General features: G+C 36.0%; 2 protein-coding genes across 3 annotated transcripts; one reads left to right on the forward strand and one right to left on the reverse strand.

Annotated features, from left to right (window-relative positions):
• Positions 1-3059: 3059 nt before the first annotated feature.
• PEX4 (peroxin4) lies at positions 3060-11242 on the forward strand. 2 transcript variants are annotated; one of them, XM_086603045.1, is made up of 6 exons: positions 3060-3361; positions 3426-3479; positions 3555-3674; positions 3747-3875; positions 9898-10027; positions 10845-11242. In XM_086603045.1, exons 2-6 carry the CDS (start codon positions 3474-3476, stop codon positions 10931-10933), a joined length of 474 nt encoding a protein of 157 aa, XP_086459171.1. In that variant the 5' UTR covers positions 3060-3361; positions 3426-3473; the 3' UTR covers positions 10934-11242. The 2 variants fall into 2 exon arrangements, with proteins under 2 accessions (XP_086459171.1, XP_086459170.1); XM_086603044.1 differs by having other exon boundaries at positions 3082-3479.
• A 3591-nt stretch (positions 11243-14833) lies between these two features.
• LOC147511331 (uncharacterized) lies at positions 14834-19132 on the reverse strand. The gene is made up of 7 exons (XM_086598433.1): positions 19043-19132; positions 18809-18889; positions 18586-18725; positions 16871-18095; positions 15563-15845; positions 15075-15490; positions 14834-14950 (listed from the first exon to the last, which is right to left on the reverse strand). Exons 1-7 carry the CDS (start codon positions 19130-19132, stop codon positions 14834-14836), a joined length of 2352 nt encoding a protein of 783 aa, XP_086454559.1.
• Between the last annotated feature and the right edge of the window lie 441 nt (positions 19133-19573).

Genomic DNA, 19573 nt, shown 5'->3' on the forward strand with positions numbered 1-19573 from the left:
ATACGAACCGCACACAACACCTTTAATTTTGTAAGCCGGACACTCCCCATTTTCCTATCTTATCTTTCTTGTCTACGAAGTAATTGTCATATTCTTGGACACTAACTAAAATTCGCAAAAAAAAGGCGATGCATGCGATACATTTGTTAAAAATAATAATAAAATGATTGAAATAGAAACTATGCACACTTAAAATAACTAGGAAAATTTACAAATAATGTGGCAATAATATAAAATAAAAAACTACATCAAAATGATAAATAATTTAAACAAAAAAATAAACTCACTACGCTAAAATGATATACATACGAAATTAGTAAAATAGAACTATACATACCTTCGTCGAAAATAGCCATCATAAAAAATAGGCTTATCAATAAAATACAATCTCCTTAGATGGTTCTTACAATATAATCGATCGCGGTGAACATAGTTTCTCTCCATTACACTACCACCATGCTTTGAAATCTCTTCTCCCTCCTCAACAATTTCTTGAATTAGTGGTATCGTAGGACCAACAATATTTTCCACTTTTGGACGAAACATATCATTAACCAAATTTTCCATTTCTTTATCTTCGGAAGAACTATTAGATGAAGAAGATAAATTGTTCTAAAAAAGAGATTGGTTGAAAGCAATTTTATCTCCTCTTGACATTGTTGAAATGTTAAAATTGTTGATCTATGAAGAGAATGAAGTCTAACTTATATAATTTGGACCGTGGAGACAATGAATTAATTAATTTTTTTGGGAGAATGATAGTTGGGTGGGGATCATTAATTTGTATTCTTCTCAATGAGAGCCAAGTAGAATGTGTGGTTAAAGTAATCAGTGTTTTATTTTTGTCAATGAGATTCAAATAGAGTGATTTGTGATTAATTGCCAAACAACTTGTGTGTCTTATTATTATTATTATTTTAAAGTAAATTCTCATTTGTTGATTTTAGGCCATAGTCTCAACCATAGTCTAAGAAAAATACATCTAAAACTTATCAACTCTATATGTTTGATTATATATATATAAGAAATTATTGATAAAAGAACATCTCCAATTGAAAATTACTACTAGATTCAAATTTTAAGGAATGTAAATAAACATCAAGAACAAATACTATAACAAGTATAAATATTACATCTCAAACTCCCCCAACCCCCCACACCACCACCTGTTCAATAGTCTCCTTTTTACTTTTTGTAAATCTCGGCTTGTTTTGCTTCGAAGTATTCACGTTGAAAATCCGGAAGAACTGAAAGATCCATTGCCATAATTTTAGCTTCTTCTCTTCTTTCCATAGCTTCAATTTTTTTGTTCTTCAACTCTTGGTCACGATCCTTTAATTGAAGTTGTGTTTCCAAGAGTTTGTCTTGCTTTTCCATTCTCAACTCAACACGGCTAACAAACCCCTCAACCACTTTTGCCGCTTCACTAGCTCTCTTTTTTCTCTCTTTTTGTTTCTTCACGTCATCCGGTCGTATAAGATCACTAGTAGTCATAATAGACGCATTAACATCTTCATCTAAACAAATTGGAGTTTGTGAATCATTAGCATTCGATGACCCCTCACCTTGAATTTTCTTTGAAGTTTTTGATTTTGTCTTTGTTTCCATTGACCTATGCCACTTGGGGGTATCTTTAAGCATAAAATAACAATGGTCAAAAGGAAAAAGGCTACCTACTTGATCTTGGTAAGCTACTCTTGCTCTAACCATCTTACAGTGGGGGAAAAAAAATTATTAAGAGGAATAATTAAAAACAAATAGAGTTAATCGATCATTAGCCAACAAAATAGAATTACCATATCTTGAATATAGTCCCACTAGGACGATTGTTCTCCAATTGTGCCATATAGCCAACAAATTTGCTCACACTCTTGTTAATCATTTGCCAACGCGCTTTGATTGATTCTAAGGTGCGTGGAGTGCCGGGATTGCGCAATTTAAACTCATTTGTTATTTGTTGCCAATAATTACCCGAAGTTTGACCTACACCTACAATCCCATCTTCTCCAATTGTTAGACAATTTTCACATCTTCACTAATGGTGAAATTCGATAGGTGGTTTATTTTTTTTCCATTGGCGGGTGTTGGAGAAATTTCATCTTGAGGTAGAGAATCCATTGACTAGAAAAAAAAAACTTATGAGAGAATTATAATGGAAAATAATAAAGACAAAAGTGATAGTGTTTATGCACTTGAAATTTTGAAAAAATCATTTTTTGCCCGTTACAGCAGAAACGTCACTTAGAATGCAGAAACGTCACTTAGAATGACGTTGGAGTTCAAATTTAAATGGGACGTCATTTGAAGTAACGTTTGAGTTGCAACGGTTGAAATGTCAGTCCAAGTGACATCTTAAATTCTTTTTACTCAGACGTTTGTTCGAGTGTTTCTCGGACTTTTTATTAGCTGATAACGAGAGGGAAAATTCTCCACCCTCTCTATCAACTAATACTCTATTACCTACGGTGTAACACTTCCATTGGAAATAGTTTTTTGATATTTGGGGTGTAAAATTTTCACTCTATACGGTTTACACCCCCCATGGGCATTTCCAATGGAGAGTGTAAAAATCCACCTCCACATAGGCGCCATTAGGATTATACACTTTATCTAACTCCCAAATACATAAAATATATATTTACTATTTGTGGCTTTTCCAATGGTAGATGAAGGCAAATGTGTAAAAATAAATAACAACGGACTTAAACTGTCATAGACCATTCAAATGGTAGATGAAAAATGACGGGCTTGGTCCGTTGCAAACAAAAAAATAAAACTTGAAACGTCAGTTGAAGTGACGTCCGAATTTTTAAGTTACACAGACATACTATAAGTGACGTCCGGCTTTATTAACTAATAGCCGGATGAGAAATTCCCCACCCCCTCTATTGACTAATAATCTATTATCTACGATATATAACCCCTATTGGAAAGAGTTTTTTTGGTATTTGGAGTGTAAATTTTACACTTTATAATATTTGCACTCTCCATTGGAGATGCCCTTAGTATGGAAATAATCAATCAATCAAAATTTCAACAGTAAAATTTAAATGAAGATTAATCAAGGCACAAATAAAAAATGTGAATGGAAACGTAACTAATTTAGAGAAGGGAATCAGTGATAAAAGATGATTGAGAATTTGAGACTTGAGAGTGAAATATGATAGCAGGGATAGATTGGGGACCAATTTCTTAATTTTTTGCGTAGGAATTACGCAAAGTAGTCTACAAAAATAGAAAGGGAGGGAGCACACAAGGTCGTAGTACGCGAGACACAGAATAAAAAAAAGGCTTAAAATTGCTGAAACTATTTTCTCACATTCTCAACAACTCCTACTGTGAAACCAAACGGTTTTTCAAGGTTCGATCTCTACTTCCCCTTGTTTTGTTAGTTTTATTATCTTGTTGATTTCTTTTTGTTATAGGCAACTGTTCAATCAGTTGAGAGTTGACAAAAGTCGCAAATAGACGTTATGCAGGTACTCACTTTTCCTATCCATTTTTTTTTGTTTTTGTTTTGGGGGGTGTATTACATTTTATTTTCGTTATTACAGGCATCACGAGCAAGGCTTTTCAAGGAATTGAAAGAAGTGCAGAGAGAGAAAGTAGTTGATAATGATATACAACTTGTTTGTGATGATTCTAATATATTTAAATGGACTGCACTAATCAAGGTACCTTTTTTGTCTGATTTGGCGTCTTGTACGGCGGTGTACGTATAATAATGCCCATCTTATTGTCTTCAGGGTCCGTCCGAAACTCCTTATGAAGGTGGTGTCTTTCAGCTTGCATTTGCTGTTCCCGAGCAGTATCCGTTGCAGCCTCCTCAAGTGCGATTCCTGACAAAGATTTTTCATCCAAATGTGCATTTTAAGGTATCCATTTTTACTTATTTTCCTCTTTAAGTATAAAGAAAGGAATGGTGCAAAAAATCTTAAACCGTGATGAATGGAGCACTCAGTTATACCATGTGGGATCGTACTAATACCTCAACGCACCCCCTCATTTGTGGGGTTACTGAGCCTAACACGTGAACCAACATACTTGGGTGACATGGAGTATACCAGCCCTTTGGGCCAAATATATAGCCTGCTCTCGTACCATTTTAAACTTTAGGAGCAGCAAACTCAAAACCAAGGTGGTGATGAGTGAAGTGCTTAGTTGTCCCATGTGGGACTTTACTAGCACCTCAACAACAACAAACTTGTACTTTGAAGTTCTTACCAAAATACAACACGTTTTGGAACTTCTCGGCATATCTTGTACTTTCTGGTACTTTTCGGTGAGCCAAAAGAGTGAAAGTCTTGCCAACTTTTGAGCTTTGCGTCGAAATTGGAATTAAGTATAAGAAAGGAATGTTTTAGTTTTGGAAGTATTTAGTTTTCGTGGCAATATTAGTTAACTGTTAGTATAAGGTGTATAATAGGAAATTATGGATCTATCAAGCCACTTACCTTTTTATTCACGTTTCTTTTGTTAAGTAAGTTTGGGTAGAATTTTCGTTCCTCTGCATTTGTTTGGTGGACCGTGAATATCACAAACGCTTTCGCGGAATGTATTGTTTGCAGATACTGCTAGAATCTTAAAAAATCATATGTTACGGATGAGCGGGGTGTCCATATGTCTCAATATATGCCATTAATGAAATATTGTTTTATTGGAATAAAAATAAAAGCTAATTAAGTAATAGATGGATGGAGGCCGGTGAAAGCATGTAACGGATGAGAGCTAATTAGGGATAAGGATGTAGTAGAACTGAGGCAAATTCAGACAAAAGGCATGAGAGATCTCAGGGGGTAAAGCATGTGATATTTATAGGTTCGAAAGAACATCACAGTCACAACGTTGATTATGATTGTGATTTCTGTGGTTACTGGTAATGCTTCTCATTTTTTTACTGGCTTAAAATAATTGAGGAACATATCAAATGGATGATGAATCCACTTTTCTCGATCACTAGTTATTTATTCACCAACAATTGAGATATAATGCAATATGGGAGCAAAGAATAAGCATACAACTTGAAGAGGGCTTTGTATGAGATTGTGGTAGATTCATCACTTAAACATGAAGATATATGATCAGGGCATGCTCCATTGTCTTTATTTGTACGGATTACTAATTTTCATGAGTGTCAAGCCTTTTCTGTTGTTGGTAGAATGCTGAGAGGCAGTTTGAAATGATCGACGTTGGTATTATGAGCTGCTTTCTTGCGTTGAGGGTGAATAAAAGGAAAATGAGATTTTCGCATCAGGAGAAAATTAAGTGTAATAGTTTTCGAAGCGACGCTAAATGGAATATTGTCTTACCCTAAGCTCCACTCTCGATTTCATTTTTATATTGGAGAAACATTATGAAGAACCATCAAAGGAAAGTGATTCACCAAAAATGTGATTGGAAGTCTCATTTGATAAGAGAGCTTAATGTGGAACCAATGTATGCATGTGCTTCATTTATTGAAGATGGGAACAGAAAATTGTTCGCTTGTTTGATATTTAATCTTGAACTCTATATTACAATAAATCAAAGACGAAAGAGAGAATTGAACTCTGTCTCTGAACAACACTGGTGGAATAGACTGATCGTGGTATTTTAAGTGATTTTGCACTAAGGCATAGCGGAGGTGGCTGATTTAGTGATGGATTGTCAGAATATTTTTATGATTGACACTTAACCAACACGCTTGGCGTTAGTTTTCTCTTCAATTCCCCAAGTGCCCTAGATATTTCTAGTTCCAGGAAGAATGTAGTGATGAGATAAAGCTCATGAGAACAAGGGTTCCAGAACATAGAGACACACCGAATCATATCGTCATGGGAAGTCCAAGTTGAGCTTGAATCTCTAGTTCGGACACTTTGCTCCCATTCCACATGTTGACCTGATTCTGCCTTGAGTTTTTGTGAAGTGTAATGCCTCAGTCATATCAGAAACGCTGGATGGAAAAAAAATATAGAAGAAAACTATATCGCCTGTATTGGATTTTTCAAACTGAGACCAGATATTCTACACCAGGGGAGAGGTTGGACCTCTCCTTCAATGAACACTGCTACATAATTTTGTGATAGTTGGTTCCAGGTAAATACATGGGAGACTGCGGATTTCTTTTAGGTTGAGAGCATATTGCTGAAGGTGTACCGAGCAATTTCTTGTTTCCTTTCCGTCACATCCGTTGGATTTGGAAATGGGGCTTGTTGGATAGAGAATGTTACTAGAATCCCTCTCTATCTTGGACCAATCTTCCGATGGATAGTTTAGATTATGGGTTAGAAGAAACCAGATAGGCTTAAGGTAGAGCCAAGGGAGCTGCGTATGTAAAGACAGGCTTAAGGTAAAGCCAATGGCATAAGGATTATGATATTCCTTTGGGAAAAAAGACTAGAACATGGGCGAAATGATCCAGGGTATGTTTTGATCCTTCATTAGTACATAACATATTTGCTAGAAAATTGTACTTTTTTTCCGGTCCATCTGACCAAATTTAACGAATGAAAATATTCAAATATCTTGGATGTTTGAATTAAAATCAGATGCATATATGAATATTACTCTGTATAACATGACAGTGAATGTCGAATTTTCATAAATTAAACATGCTATTTCCTTAAGGAAAATTGCCACTCGTTGACATTAAGTTTTAACTGTTAAGGTTCTACTGCTAGTTACATTATGAACAGCAAGAAATTACAGCAGCTGGCATGAGCTATCACTATCCTTTTAAACTTGTTGACGTAGTTACTCGATATGATGTATATGGTATGTGAAATACTTTGAAATTACATTTGGAGGGTCGTAGTGCTACTGAATCGGCAAAATATGTTGGTTTTCATGGGAACGTAAAACATATACCATTGTTTCCTGTGTCAGGACATTTTTTCTTAATAATATGTAATCTTCTATAACTAGTAAAGTGGGTAATTTTTAGTGATGATGGTGATATTTGCTCTTGAACTTTTGGAGCATCCAACTCAAAACCATTTGGTGATAAGTGGAGTGCCCAGTTATCCCATGTACTAACTTTTCAACACGAGAACATATTTGGGTGAGGTGGAGTATACGGGCCCTTTGGGCCAAAACATAGCCTGCTCTGATGCCATCTGAAACTTTAGGAGCATCCAACTCAAAAACCAATTGGTGAGGAGTGGAACACCCAGTTATCCCATGTGGGAGTTTACTAATAGCTAAAGGAAACTTAAAGTTCGAGCTGTTTACCGAAATTTAACACGTTTTGGGACCTTTCCAGCATTTATTGTACTTTATGGTACTTTTGGGTGAGCTAAAAAGTTGAAAGTTTGATCGATCTTCGAGCTTTGCAACAAAATTTGCGTCTATGGGTGAATTGAATTCAATCACTAGTCCTCATCCTTGGACACCTCAACCAAGGGAGCCTTCTTATGTTCTTTTTAGTCGTTAACTCGTTAATATTTTCTTTGAGAATTCACTAACGAAATACTAGAGAGAACAAAGCAATGTGGAACTGTAATTAAAGAAGGTTTTATTGGAAGGACACTCTCCTTCTCTTTGCTAGTCGCCTCTTTCTAAACTTAGGCAAAGACTTGGTTACCTGCTTAAGCACGTCGGGGGACAAATTTTAGGAGGTTTGAGTTTTTATTTGGAGTGTGGACACGACTGATTGTTTTCTTCTTTTTATTGTGATATACTTGTTGATGCAACAAATTGTCAAGTAATGTTATATAGTACCTCCTCCAGGCTAATCAGGGCCGGCTCAAGGTAAAGTGAGGCCTTAGGCAAAGACAAAATATGGGGCCTTTAATGGAGGAAAATAAAATCTAGTGTAAACAAATAAAAGTGTAGTAAAAACCCATATTATCTATTGAACTAACCCCCAATTTGTAGCTTTTATACATACAGTAAATTGGAAAGAAAAGCTCCAAGTTTTGTCATACCAGAGTAGAACCATGAAAGATTTTTTTTTAATTTTTTTGAAGCCTTACCTTCTAAATTTGAAACAATCAAGAATTAGAGAGATGAAAATAAAGAGGAAGTGAGACGGGAATATGGAGAGAAGACAAAGACAGATTGTTGGACTCTTGATTCGTGGAAAATTATTTATTCATATCTCTTATTTATTTCTTTTTTTTATAATTTTTTTTCAAGAAAGAAAGTTGGTTAAATGAGGACACTTACAAAGAAATAAGTTCACGACTCATTTGTGACTGCTAGATTAATGATAATCTTTAATGAACTTCTAGAATGTGTACTTATCATAATTAATACTCTCCGAAATTTAGTGGCATGAAGAGAAAGAATTTAGTTAATTAGTTGCATCGAATGACTTTTATATCCTTGGTTTACTAAAATATTACACAATTGAAAATAGGATTTGGTGAAAGTGTAAGGCTAGTTTAGTAATAATGAGGCTTTTCCAAATGAGAGGCCTTAGGCAGCCGCCTAACTCGCCTCATGGATGAGCCGGCACTGAGGCTAATACTATGCGCTTGTGGAAGTGCTGGAATATGCTATGCACTTCTGGATATGTTAATATCTATATTTAATTTGAAATGAGGCAGCTTAGGGATGGAGTTCTTTGAACTTGTTAAAACCCCATACGGAGGCTTAATCTGTATAATGATGCATTGATGTTCATGTCTTTTGTAGCGTCTAACTTTTTATTACCTGTTACTGGCTTCAACAACTATATAACTAGTCAATAATCCATTCTCTATCCTGATTTCAATGCAAGACTAAATGTCAAAGTAGCTGTATAGTTTTTAATTAAGCTGCACAAGGCAAGCTGGGATAAGAGGAACCCCCTTTGATTTTCCAAGAAAACTGTTAAATTGTAGGGTATGTGGTTCCACGAGCATCCACCTGACACTAACCAATTGTTCTTGCAGAGTATTACCAAATAGAGATACAGGACTTCAGGTTCTTCTTAGCCTAGCAATTTAGCTAAATAATTAGCAGCTGAATTAAAGTCTCTGAGCATTTACTTCAGTCTGAATCCATCAGACGATGTCTCAATCATTTTGGCGTGATAGAGCCTTAGGTCTCTAGTTATCTCCAAACCTTCAACATTGTGCTGCCTGAATCTCGATTTAATTCTCAAACAGCCTAGCCATCTTTCAAATTATTTAAGAAAATTAAATTGTCAGGAAGAAATCATAGCCCTCTTCTAAACACATGCATGTCTCGTTAAAATGAGCCTGTGTACATCTTGATGTCAAAGCATGTGGGTCCAGATGTTATAACAATACTGATAGACATGTTGCGCTTACAATTGAAATATGGGTGAGTATGGATTAATTGCGTAAAGCTTTTACACACATACACCAATTGTTATTACTTTTTAGGTATCCAGTTAGTTGAAAGCAACTTTTGTGAATTATAGGTCACATCTAAGTAACATGGACACATTATAATCTAAAAAAAATCCGTGTTGGACACACAGACCCGTTGTGCATACGATTTCAAGTAGGGTTTTTCTATACCGTAAAAGGCTAAGAAATAATCTGTCAGCATATGTACAACTCCATAATATGCTTCCTAGTTATTTATTTTGTGAGGAGGCTCTGTGTGAGGTCTTGACCCCAAGAATTAGTTGTGTAATGTGTAACTAAAGAATAGTAATAATTTTCTTTTTAATTAGCAGTGTCCCCGTATCCTACTTCATATAGGTCGCTGTTAGACACTTTGTATCCGTGTTAGACACCAACATGCGTATTCGTGTTAATGTGACTTTGGTTGAGTGGTCAACATTGATTGTAGTTCTTAAACTTTCTAAGCATCCAACTTAAAACCAATTGCTTTACTATACTGCAGGCTTGATTTACCTATGGTTTGACGAATTATATCTCAGATAAGGATGTTGGATAAAACATGGTACCTTATATGGCCTTGCTTATACGATTGTTCTTGTTTCTTCTTTGTCTTCTGCAGACAGGAGAGATTTGCCTAGATATCTTGAAAAATGCGTGGAGTCCTGCTTGGACTCTCCAGTCAGTTTGTAGGGCTATAATTGCTCTAATGGCCCATCCAGAACCTGATAGTCCACTCAATTGTGATTCAGGTATGTTGGCTTTATTTGCTACATTGCTTTTCTGGTTGTGATCAGTTTGGAATAAGTCACACGGCTTTAGCTTCTCTTATGATATCACGTTAATCTTGAACACTACTTGGTGTATTTCCATCTAATGCATAGTTCATTTGCTATCCTCTCATCGTTCTTGATTTATTTAATTCAAGGAACTAAATATGGTCGTGTAGTCATTGTCACAATATATTAATTCAAATATGTATTATTGATTACTGAAGCTCAGGAATCGATAAGTTAATAAATGACTTGCAGGTTACGGGTTGAACTCAATTATGATAATAATCCTGTTGCAAGGTTAGGTTATAAATTTTTCCCTCTGGAAGTGTTTGTGAAGGAAACAAAGCTGGAATTAACAGTGTAAGTTATTGTACTAGGGAAAAGAAGTTGACCAAACGATGTGCCGATTCCAACTGACCATGGAGACACGGTTATAAGCTTCCAACTACAAATGCCAGCCAATATGCTCCTCAACATTACGAGGGGTTCATAGACTGAGTTTCAGTCGGTATTTTTGAAGAAATATGTGCTATAGACCTATAGTCATCCCAATGTTTTTTTTTGTCTTGTATGAATACAAGAAATTTGCAACACAAAAACTATGCCACCAAAAAAGTAACTATACTCAAGTGTATTCACTAGATAACAATGCCTGCATATAACTTTTTCCTTCTGAATTCCTAATTTTCAGATTGATGTCAGTGTATTCCAAAATATGGTTGTATGGCTTTGCTGAATCAGAATACTTTTGCATGTTAAAAAAGTTATTTGTGACCATTTCACTTGTGCGCAGGGAATCTTCTGCGTTCTGGTGACCTCAGGGGATACCAGTCCATGGCAAGGATGTATACTAGGCTTGCTGCCATGCCAAAGAAAGGATGACAGCATGAAGAATGTTTTGATTTTGCTGCCGATAGGGATATCTCCGTGCTTCAATATGTTGGAATATACAACTTTTTATGCTAGACATCACTTTTCATTGAATACTCAAATGTAAAAGTGTGTATTGTCTTTTTCCAACTGCTCACAAGAAACACACATGCAGTAAATCCTAGTCCCAAAAGCCTTAAACTCTTCATGATGACTTTAAACCAGAACCAGTAGTGTCTAGGCAAAAATTGCCTCGCCTTCTACTGAAATGTACGATTCAGTTGCTTCTATTGGTAATAAAACATTTTGATGCTTTTTTTCTTTTCTTGTGCGGGTGTTGTCTCTTACTATAAAAAAATTATTGTTGTGCTTTAGCCACAAATGATTCTTTGATCTGAGACGAATGAGTCATATTTATTCTGTATTGGGGAAACTTTGCCGTCCCTGAGAATGATAAATTCATACATAGTAACTCCTTTACACTCTTTTCACTAACGTGTCATAAGCCGTGCGATGTATTATAGTACTTGGGTATGCCCGTGCCTATGGCCCGCAAGGCCTCGACGCGCGCCTGCTATCCCCGACAACTCATCAGCGCGCCGGTATGGCGTATAATGCATCTTAAAGCAAAATATTTGGCACAACAACTCAATTTATAAGCCCGCATACAAGGCCATCCCAATCGCCCATTATCTATAAATGCGGCCGGTTTATGGGCTTTACCTAACCTAACAATTTATAGCGTCCCACCAATTGTTGACTTTTGGACAGATCTCATGGTATTGACTACACTTAACAAAATTGTACAAACCCTCCAAACACTTGGATCGGCCATGTCACAACTTGCTAAAAGATAATAACAACCACTGGATGGAGACCCTGCGGGTCCCATACCATTGCATTTTATTATATAGATATCTACTCACGGGCGGCCCAAGACAATTGGGGGCTAAGAAAAATTTGAATGGTTAATGAATGCAGTAAGTTCAGAATAGTTTGAATGTAAAACGTTATTTAACTATTAAAAGAGTGAGCTGAAAACAATAGTAGGCTGAATTATATTGGGGCCCTTGGACTGTAGGGTCCTAAGCAGCTACTTATTAGGCTATATGGTTGAGCCGGCCTGTATCTACTATACTACAGATTTTGGCCATCAGGTTTTACATTAAACCGTCGCCCTATTTTCCACCTGAACTGAATTATTATATGATGATCAGGCAGCTTGATGACTAAATTTCATGTTATCTGTATAAGACTACAAGCAATGTTTGGATGCTAAGCTTTTTTGGTGTCCACGAAGTTGGACCTAGAAATACTAAAAGATGCCGCATTCCTTTTCTGAGTCTCCAGTAAGTGGCAAGGAGAAAACACTTGCAATGCTGACCTTTTAACTGAAAAATCATATCATCGTTTATATGACATCAAACTCGCAGTTGCCGACTAACAAAGTCGGTAAAATCTTTGAGTGATGATATTAGAGGTCTGGGACTCGAACCCACCCACATCAAAAAGTTATTGATCTCATTTAAAACAGACTTGTCAATAAAAAAAACAATATTGGTTCCTTGTAATATCAGTAAACTAGATTTGCTTACTGGATTGCCCTTTGGCTGTCCTAGAATGATAAAACAGTAAGGAGATTTTAACTCTGGACTTCTCATTTTTTTTTTTGTTAATCGGCTACACATCTATCTATATTTTAATATTAAAGCTTCTACAAGGGGTATTTTTCGAGCTCTATTAAAATTTCACGTCATCTCCTATTAAAACGAGAATTTTTTTCCTATTTGAAAAATAGAATCTTTTTTTACAACGGAAATTTTTATCCTATTATAACGGGAATTCCTCTCATATTAAAACAAATTTTAGCACTTTTAATTAAAGCGAGAATCATTCTTCTATTAAAATGAAAATTCCTCCCCTATTGAAAAGGAAAAATCTAGCATATCTAATTAAAGCATTAATTATTATCCTATTAAAACATGATCTCTTTCCTAATTGAAAAAACGGGTTTTAAAATCTTAATTAAAACTTCATTTAAAACAATTTGTTAGAAAATTAAAACGGATTAGCGATTAAATGGTAGTCCCAATTTTTTGAAAATAATCTAAGGGGGTGTTTGTTTTTCCTACTTATAAGTGCTAGACCACTTATAAGCACTTGTAAGTGGTGGACCACTTGTTTTTACCCATTTGTTTTTTCCCACTTATAAGTAGCCAACGGTAAAAAAAACTTATAAGTAGGGCCGAAAGTTGTAAGTGAGAAAATCCTACTTACGCCAACTTATAAGTTGGGATTAGACATAAAATTACATAACTACCCATGGACGCATATACAATTACATAACTAACCAAATAGCAAATGAGTTGATGCAAATGAAAAGAAGTTAATGTCTTTCCAATAGCACTTCATGATTATCATAATAAACAATATGTCTATTGTGGATTGTTTAATGCATGGTCTATATGAATTTATTTCTACTTCCATTAAATTGATTTCTTATATGATCGTCATTAACTTCGACAATAGAATACATGTGTTATTAAAATATGGGTAAAATTGTAATGTCGCTACTTATAAGTGCTTGAAAAAACAAACACCCCTACCACTTATAAGTAGTAAAAAACAAACAGATTTTAGGACCTACTTATAAGTAGCACTTATAAGTGTTTGACATTTATAAAGTAGCAAGCACTTATAAGTAGGAAAAACAAACACCCCCTAAATGTTTTCAGAAGAATCGGTGCGTATACACGGGCTATAAGCTAGTAGTAGTATATGTATACAAATTATATGATACTAGAAATTAACCCATGGCTACGCCACTCGAGTTATAACGTTATTCATTTTTTTATTAATTAAATTAAAAGCTGTAAAAGAAACACAAAAATCTAATAACTATTATTTACAAAATTAATATTGAGTGCTTATGGGGGTGTATGCTACTTAGATTGTTTTGGATTATGATGACCTTTGTTATATAAACATATGCATCAAATTCGTTCATTTATCAGAAAATTTAAGAAGTCATTATCCTATCAAATATTGTATTTTTTTTATCTAAAAATATTGTTGTCTAGAAACCAAAAAACAAATTCCTCTATCTAGCAAAATGCTACGACATAACAACCGCTTAGTCGATCTAGATTCAAATCCTCACATACAATGAAGGGTTCCTTATTTCCTAACCATATGTATAAAAAGAAATTGAGAAATAAACATCAAAGCTCAAAAGTTATGAAATACACCTTCTCTCAAACTAAAGTAGGACTTCAGGATACACGATATTAGTTGTGTGGTTTGAAGAATCAGGAAGGAGGATGACACTGATTCGTTTTGAAGAAGTGCATCTTGATAACGCCACATATAATTGACCATGGCTAAACATCTAGTTTCGCAAATCAATACCAACGTACTTAACAGACTGGCCCTATGATTTGTTTATCGTCATTGCAAATGACAATTGAATCGGAAACTGTCATCTGGTAATTTGAAATGGTATTTCATTGGTCGAAGACGTTAATGATATTCTCGGGATAAAGTGTACATTCCCTGCTTTCTCTCCAGTTAAGATTAGAACTTGCACCACGTGTGGCTTTGTGCACACAATCATCGCGCGTGTCGCCGCAAAAAAGTCCATTGGCTTATATATTTCTCAAAGAACATTACCGGGCATCCCTTCTTGAGAGTAAGCTTGAATGGAGGCAACCCAGAAGGATCGAGTGAGTTCAAGTACTCTGTCGGATAGCTATTTGCGTTACCACTATCAACAACACCGGTAGCGCCTAACTTGTCAGCACCTAAGCAAACAATTTCTTCCCCAGGAAACATATCTAGTGCCGTAGCATTTATAGTGCTAACGTCATCGCTTTAAATCTTTGAAAGGATTGTCCGCCGGTCAAATAATTTGGGTCACTTCATAATCGCTTCACTTAGATCGGGATATACATTATTTAGCAAGTCATGAAGATTGCTACAATTTTGAATCTCTGGCGGCAATTGAACACTTTCTTCTGGTTTCATTCCAACCTGAAAAGTTCAAATGAGAGCATATGAGATGAGTGATTGTGTATAATTTAAAATGGCTAGCAAAAAGCATTATTTTTTTCAAGAAATTAAGTAATATCTCCATCAAGAAATTGGAGAACAACACGTTCTCTGGCAAGTCACTGTCTAATCTCATATTTTGCACCAAAGATAAAACATTGATGTGTTGCCAGAGCAAAGACCTTCTCAGTGATGCACCTACAATATCCTCACGTTCACCTTGTGGTACAACTGGTAGAATTTGTCGGAAGTCACCGCCTATAACAACAGTGATTCCACTAAATGGTCTTTCATTGTTACAAACATCTCGGAGTGAACGGTCGACTGCTTCAATACAAAACCTATGCTGCATCGAGACTTCATCCCAAATTATCAGTTTTGTTTCTTTAAACAGACCTACTTGGAGCCAATCCTTTTTGAAGCCGCACATAGAGTTCTCCAACACATCAAAAGGAATAGAAAACGTTGAATGAGCTGTTCTACCACCATCTAATAAAAGCAACCCAATACCAGATGAGGCAACTGCAATCACAATATGTCCTAGATGACGACATTTAGCTGCAATCGTATTATACACAAATGTCTTTCATGTACCTGCAGCTCCATTTAAGAAGAAAATTCCCCCTGCATTTTGCATGACTGAATCAACCATGGTATCAAACGCATGATGTTGCTCATTGTTAAGACGATCAATGTTACGGTTGATTTGTCCATCTTGTAAATCAAACTGGAGTTGGCGTTGCTCCCAGATTAGTCTATTTCCAATACCTTTGTTCCATTTTTTGAGTGGTTGGGGTATCGGGGGAAAGTCTTCTAGAGTTTTGTTTTTAGATTCCATGAGGAACTGCTCCAATAGATGCAACCCGTAATCTGTCACCTGCAGGAAAATTGTGTATTAATAATATAATATAGGCTATATGAAGGAGGCATTAATATAATATCTGTCACCTGCTCTTTTGATGGATTAGGAATGTTGAAGATAGTTCATAATTTGTGCGACAAGTCGTCGCATATACTTGTTGAGAATCTATCCCACAACAGATGTGGTTGCACTAGATTGCAATCCAACAGAATAATGCCAAACAATCTCCTTAGCTGATATCCAGTATTCATTATCGCCGCTTCTTCTAAACAATGTATCTATTCTCCATCATCTTCAAGAAGTCCACGTGCAACACACGCAGCCTTAAATATTGGATGAGGAATACCTTCAAATTTGCGTAGATCCTCAAATGATGTTGGGCCCTTTACGATGGTCAATAGTAGGCGCAAGTAAAACCTCTCTCCCTCGTTGGGCTTGGCAAAATACATCCTGCCAATAGCATAACCACTACTTCTTTTAGTTCATACCTTTTCTGTTTTGTGCCAAACAAAGTGCTCGGAGAATTCTTGGTAAGTATAGGTCTGAGCATCTGGATTTGAAGCACAATGGTCAAAGAATGAAGTGAGACAACCACTTTTTTAGTTCATACCTTTTCTCGTTTAAGCCAAACAAAGTGCTCTCAGAATATTCTCCATCTAGATTCCTTAGGGTTGAACATAACATGATGCATTAACCCTCGCAAAAAAATCATAACATAACTTATACCGGCAAAAATCATATTCTAGTATAATTCTAATAATAATATTGATGAAATTTGTTTAATCAAGTGTTAAATACCTAGCAAGTGAAGAGATAACCTTACAACAGTTGGAAACTCTTCATGTAAGGAAAAACCAAATAGCCGCCAAGCCGCTTACGGTGGTCCAATATATCCGCATCAATGTAATTGTTTAATCTCATTTCCGCCCCAACAATATTGTTGTTCTGTCATTGCCCTTATAGATGTACTTGTGGATGTACTTAACACATTACAATCCCGCACACACTTCAACATTAATGTGACAATTAAACATCCTCACCAACTGTAGATTATATGGGACAACGTTCCTATTGTCAACATCTTTGTCTTTCACCATATAGACACGTCTCGTGTTGCGGCGCATATAAAGTAGATAACCGTCTTTTTGTATGGTTGTCACGTCTGTAAATTCATGTGGAAAATGCTTTGCGCACTTGCCATTTTCCATACACGGTGAGTTCATATTTTTAACACCACACGGTCCATGGATCATACAACTCTTTGTTGTATCAAAAAGCAAGGGATCCTTATCTGGGTCGGGACATTCTGCAGATATAATTCGATCAATTTGGGTTGCGGTATGAATTTTATCTTCATGATTGAGGAAAAAGAGTGCATGCATGTGCGGGAGGCCACGCTTTTTAAATTCAATGGTGTACACATGAGCTACTTCACGGCCAAACACATTTTTCTTCTTGATAAATTTCATTAAAGCTCTTCTCTTAAGTTTGAAAACACAGGCAAGAACATCAGGTCGATCAAATGCATTTTGGTTCTCCAAAATGGCTTCTTGCACTTCTGGCCAGTGAGGATTAGTCGTCATCGTAAGGAATATATCTGGATGCTTATTGTAACGTGTTATAGCCATCGAGTCTTGAAAGATCTCATACATGTATCTTGGACTTCTAATGAACGATGATGGCAAAATAAACCATTGACCAACTTGATCAGGATCCGTACCCTCAGCTAAATCTGTCAAACTCATGTACACTTCAGCACGAAGATCCTTTTGGTGGGTATAATGATAGTATAGCCGATTTTGCTCAGTAGAAGCCCAATCATCACACAAAAACTCCTTAAATAATTTTCCACCACGGAGTATTGCTGAATATTTAGTATGACGTTCGAACAAACGATATGCATAGAACACCATCTGAGTCAATCGCCTCGAATCGTCGTCATTGACATCATAAAGTTTCATTTCAGTTGACCACCCAAGCCCACCCCGAAGGAAAAACAAAGGATAATGTAGGGGTAGATAAGCGGGATTACATTCATCAATCCGCTTCAGTGCATTGCCTGATCTATAATGAAGAATGATATCTCTTGTGCTTCTAATTTCAATTCCATCCCCAGGTATAACAACTGCAATTTCATTTGCTGAAGGAAGATTGTATCGCCGTCGGTCAGTAGATGTATTATAATGGAGATAAGTTGCCACGTCATTTTCCTCAGCTGTGCGAGCACTCAATATATCATATGCTTGACGAAATTTTTCAGCAAATCTATTACAATCCGACAGTGTACTCTAAATGACATCTAAAACATCACGTCTCAATTCTGGATTTCGGCAATGACGCACATCAAGGGCACTGGCTGGGTCATAAACATAAAGCTGCGCATAAGTCGGATCTTTCTCAGGTTCTGGTAGTAACGATCCAATTTGAACCAGTGACCCGGTCACCAAATCGGGTTCCACCAAACCGGGTTAGGTCACATAGTAGATCGTTTAAGCAGTTGACCCAGGCCAAACCCGATTAACTAGTCCGGTTTTCTTATAAACCGTTTTAACCCGAACGGTTTAGTCCGAGCCGCCGGTCCATAACTAACTTTAGAAATTATAAAATTTTAATTTATTGGTACTAAGACTTGAACCTTAGGTGACTATTAAACAAGCTAAGATCTCTTGCTAGCTATTAACTATATAAGAAATATAAATAACATCTAATAGTAAACTAGTAAAAAAATCTTTCTCTTTTATTGCGTTGGGCCAACTTGCGTTGAGAAGGCTGAGAGGGTGTAAAAGCATTGGTCGGACTAACATTAAGAGTGGATTGTGGAGGAGTAACTACAACCTCATTTTGCACAGGAGGTGATTGAACTTGATGGCCTTCATTTCCTTGTTTTTCCAAAACCTGTATTTTATATTTGATAAAACATAACCATCAGAAGGCAGTAAACAACCACTGCATATAATGAACATATATATGTTACATACCTTAGCAAGGGTGGCAAGCACATGGTCAATAATCCGTTGTTTATGCTCACGTACTCGATTTATATAATCCAATTCTCTTTGCTGCATGATGCAAGGTACATGAAAAACGTCATAAAAAATTAAATGAGAACGTTGTCAAATTAACAAAAGAGTTTTCTTTGTTACAAAATTTAAAAGTTTGAAATCATGTAAGAATCAAACATAACCAAACTATGAAAAAGGAACTTCAAATACCTTAATAGATGCAGTAGGTTCATTGGTAGATTTAGGTGGTGCGTTGACAACAGAAACATCAAATGCACTTGCAGGTGGTGCCTTATCCATGGCTGATAATCAAACATTGATAAGGAAATTGCAGGAAATAAATGAAAGTGGTATACAACTATGATCAGGAACAACTATTAAGGGAGGTTCGGAGTCGTGCAAAATGCAACCATGTCACCAAGATTCTCCAATTAGAGTTATTGACTTTTGTATGATTAAAATATAAAGAGTTCCGATCCACTAGAACTTCTACCAAAGCTACATGCATGTACTATACTTTAGTGTGCATAGCAACAGGGTCTAAAAGCATAAAAGAGGCAAAGAAAGAAAGTGTAAGAATTAAATAAAGACAATGTTCATCTCGCAAAAGAAACAAAAACATCATATATAGTCTAAAAAGATTGCTTCCATTTTGCCCAACAACATAGTCTAAAAAGATTGCTTCTTTTCTTCGTGGGAAATCGAGTTTTCTAGTATTAGATCGGTACAAGTATCTCCAAC

The sequence above is a fragment of the Coptis chinensis genome, chromosome 3 (assembly GCF_015680905.1).
Source record: "Coptis chinensis isolate HL-2020 chromosome 3, ASM1568090v1, whole genome shotgun sequence".
Classification (NCBI taxonomy): Eukaryota; Viridiplantae; Streptophyta; class Magnoliopsida; order Ranunculales; family Ranunculaceae; genus Coptis; species Coptis chinensis.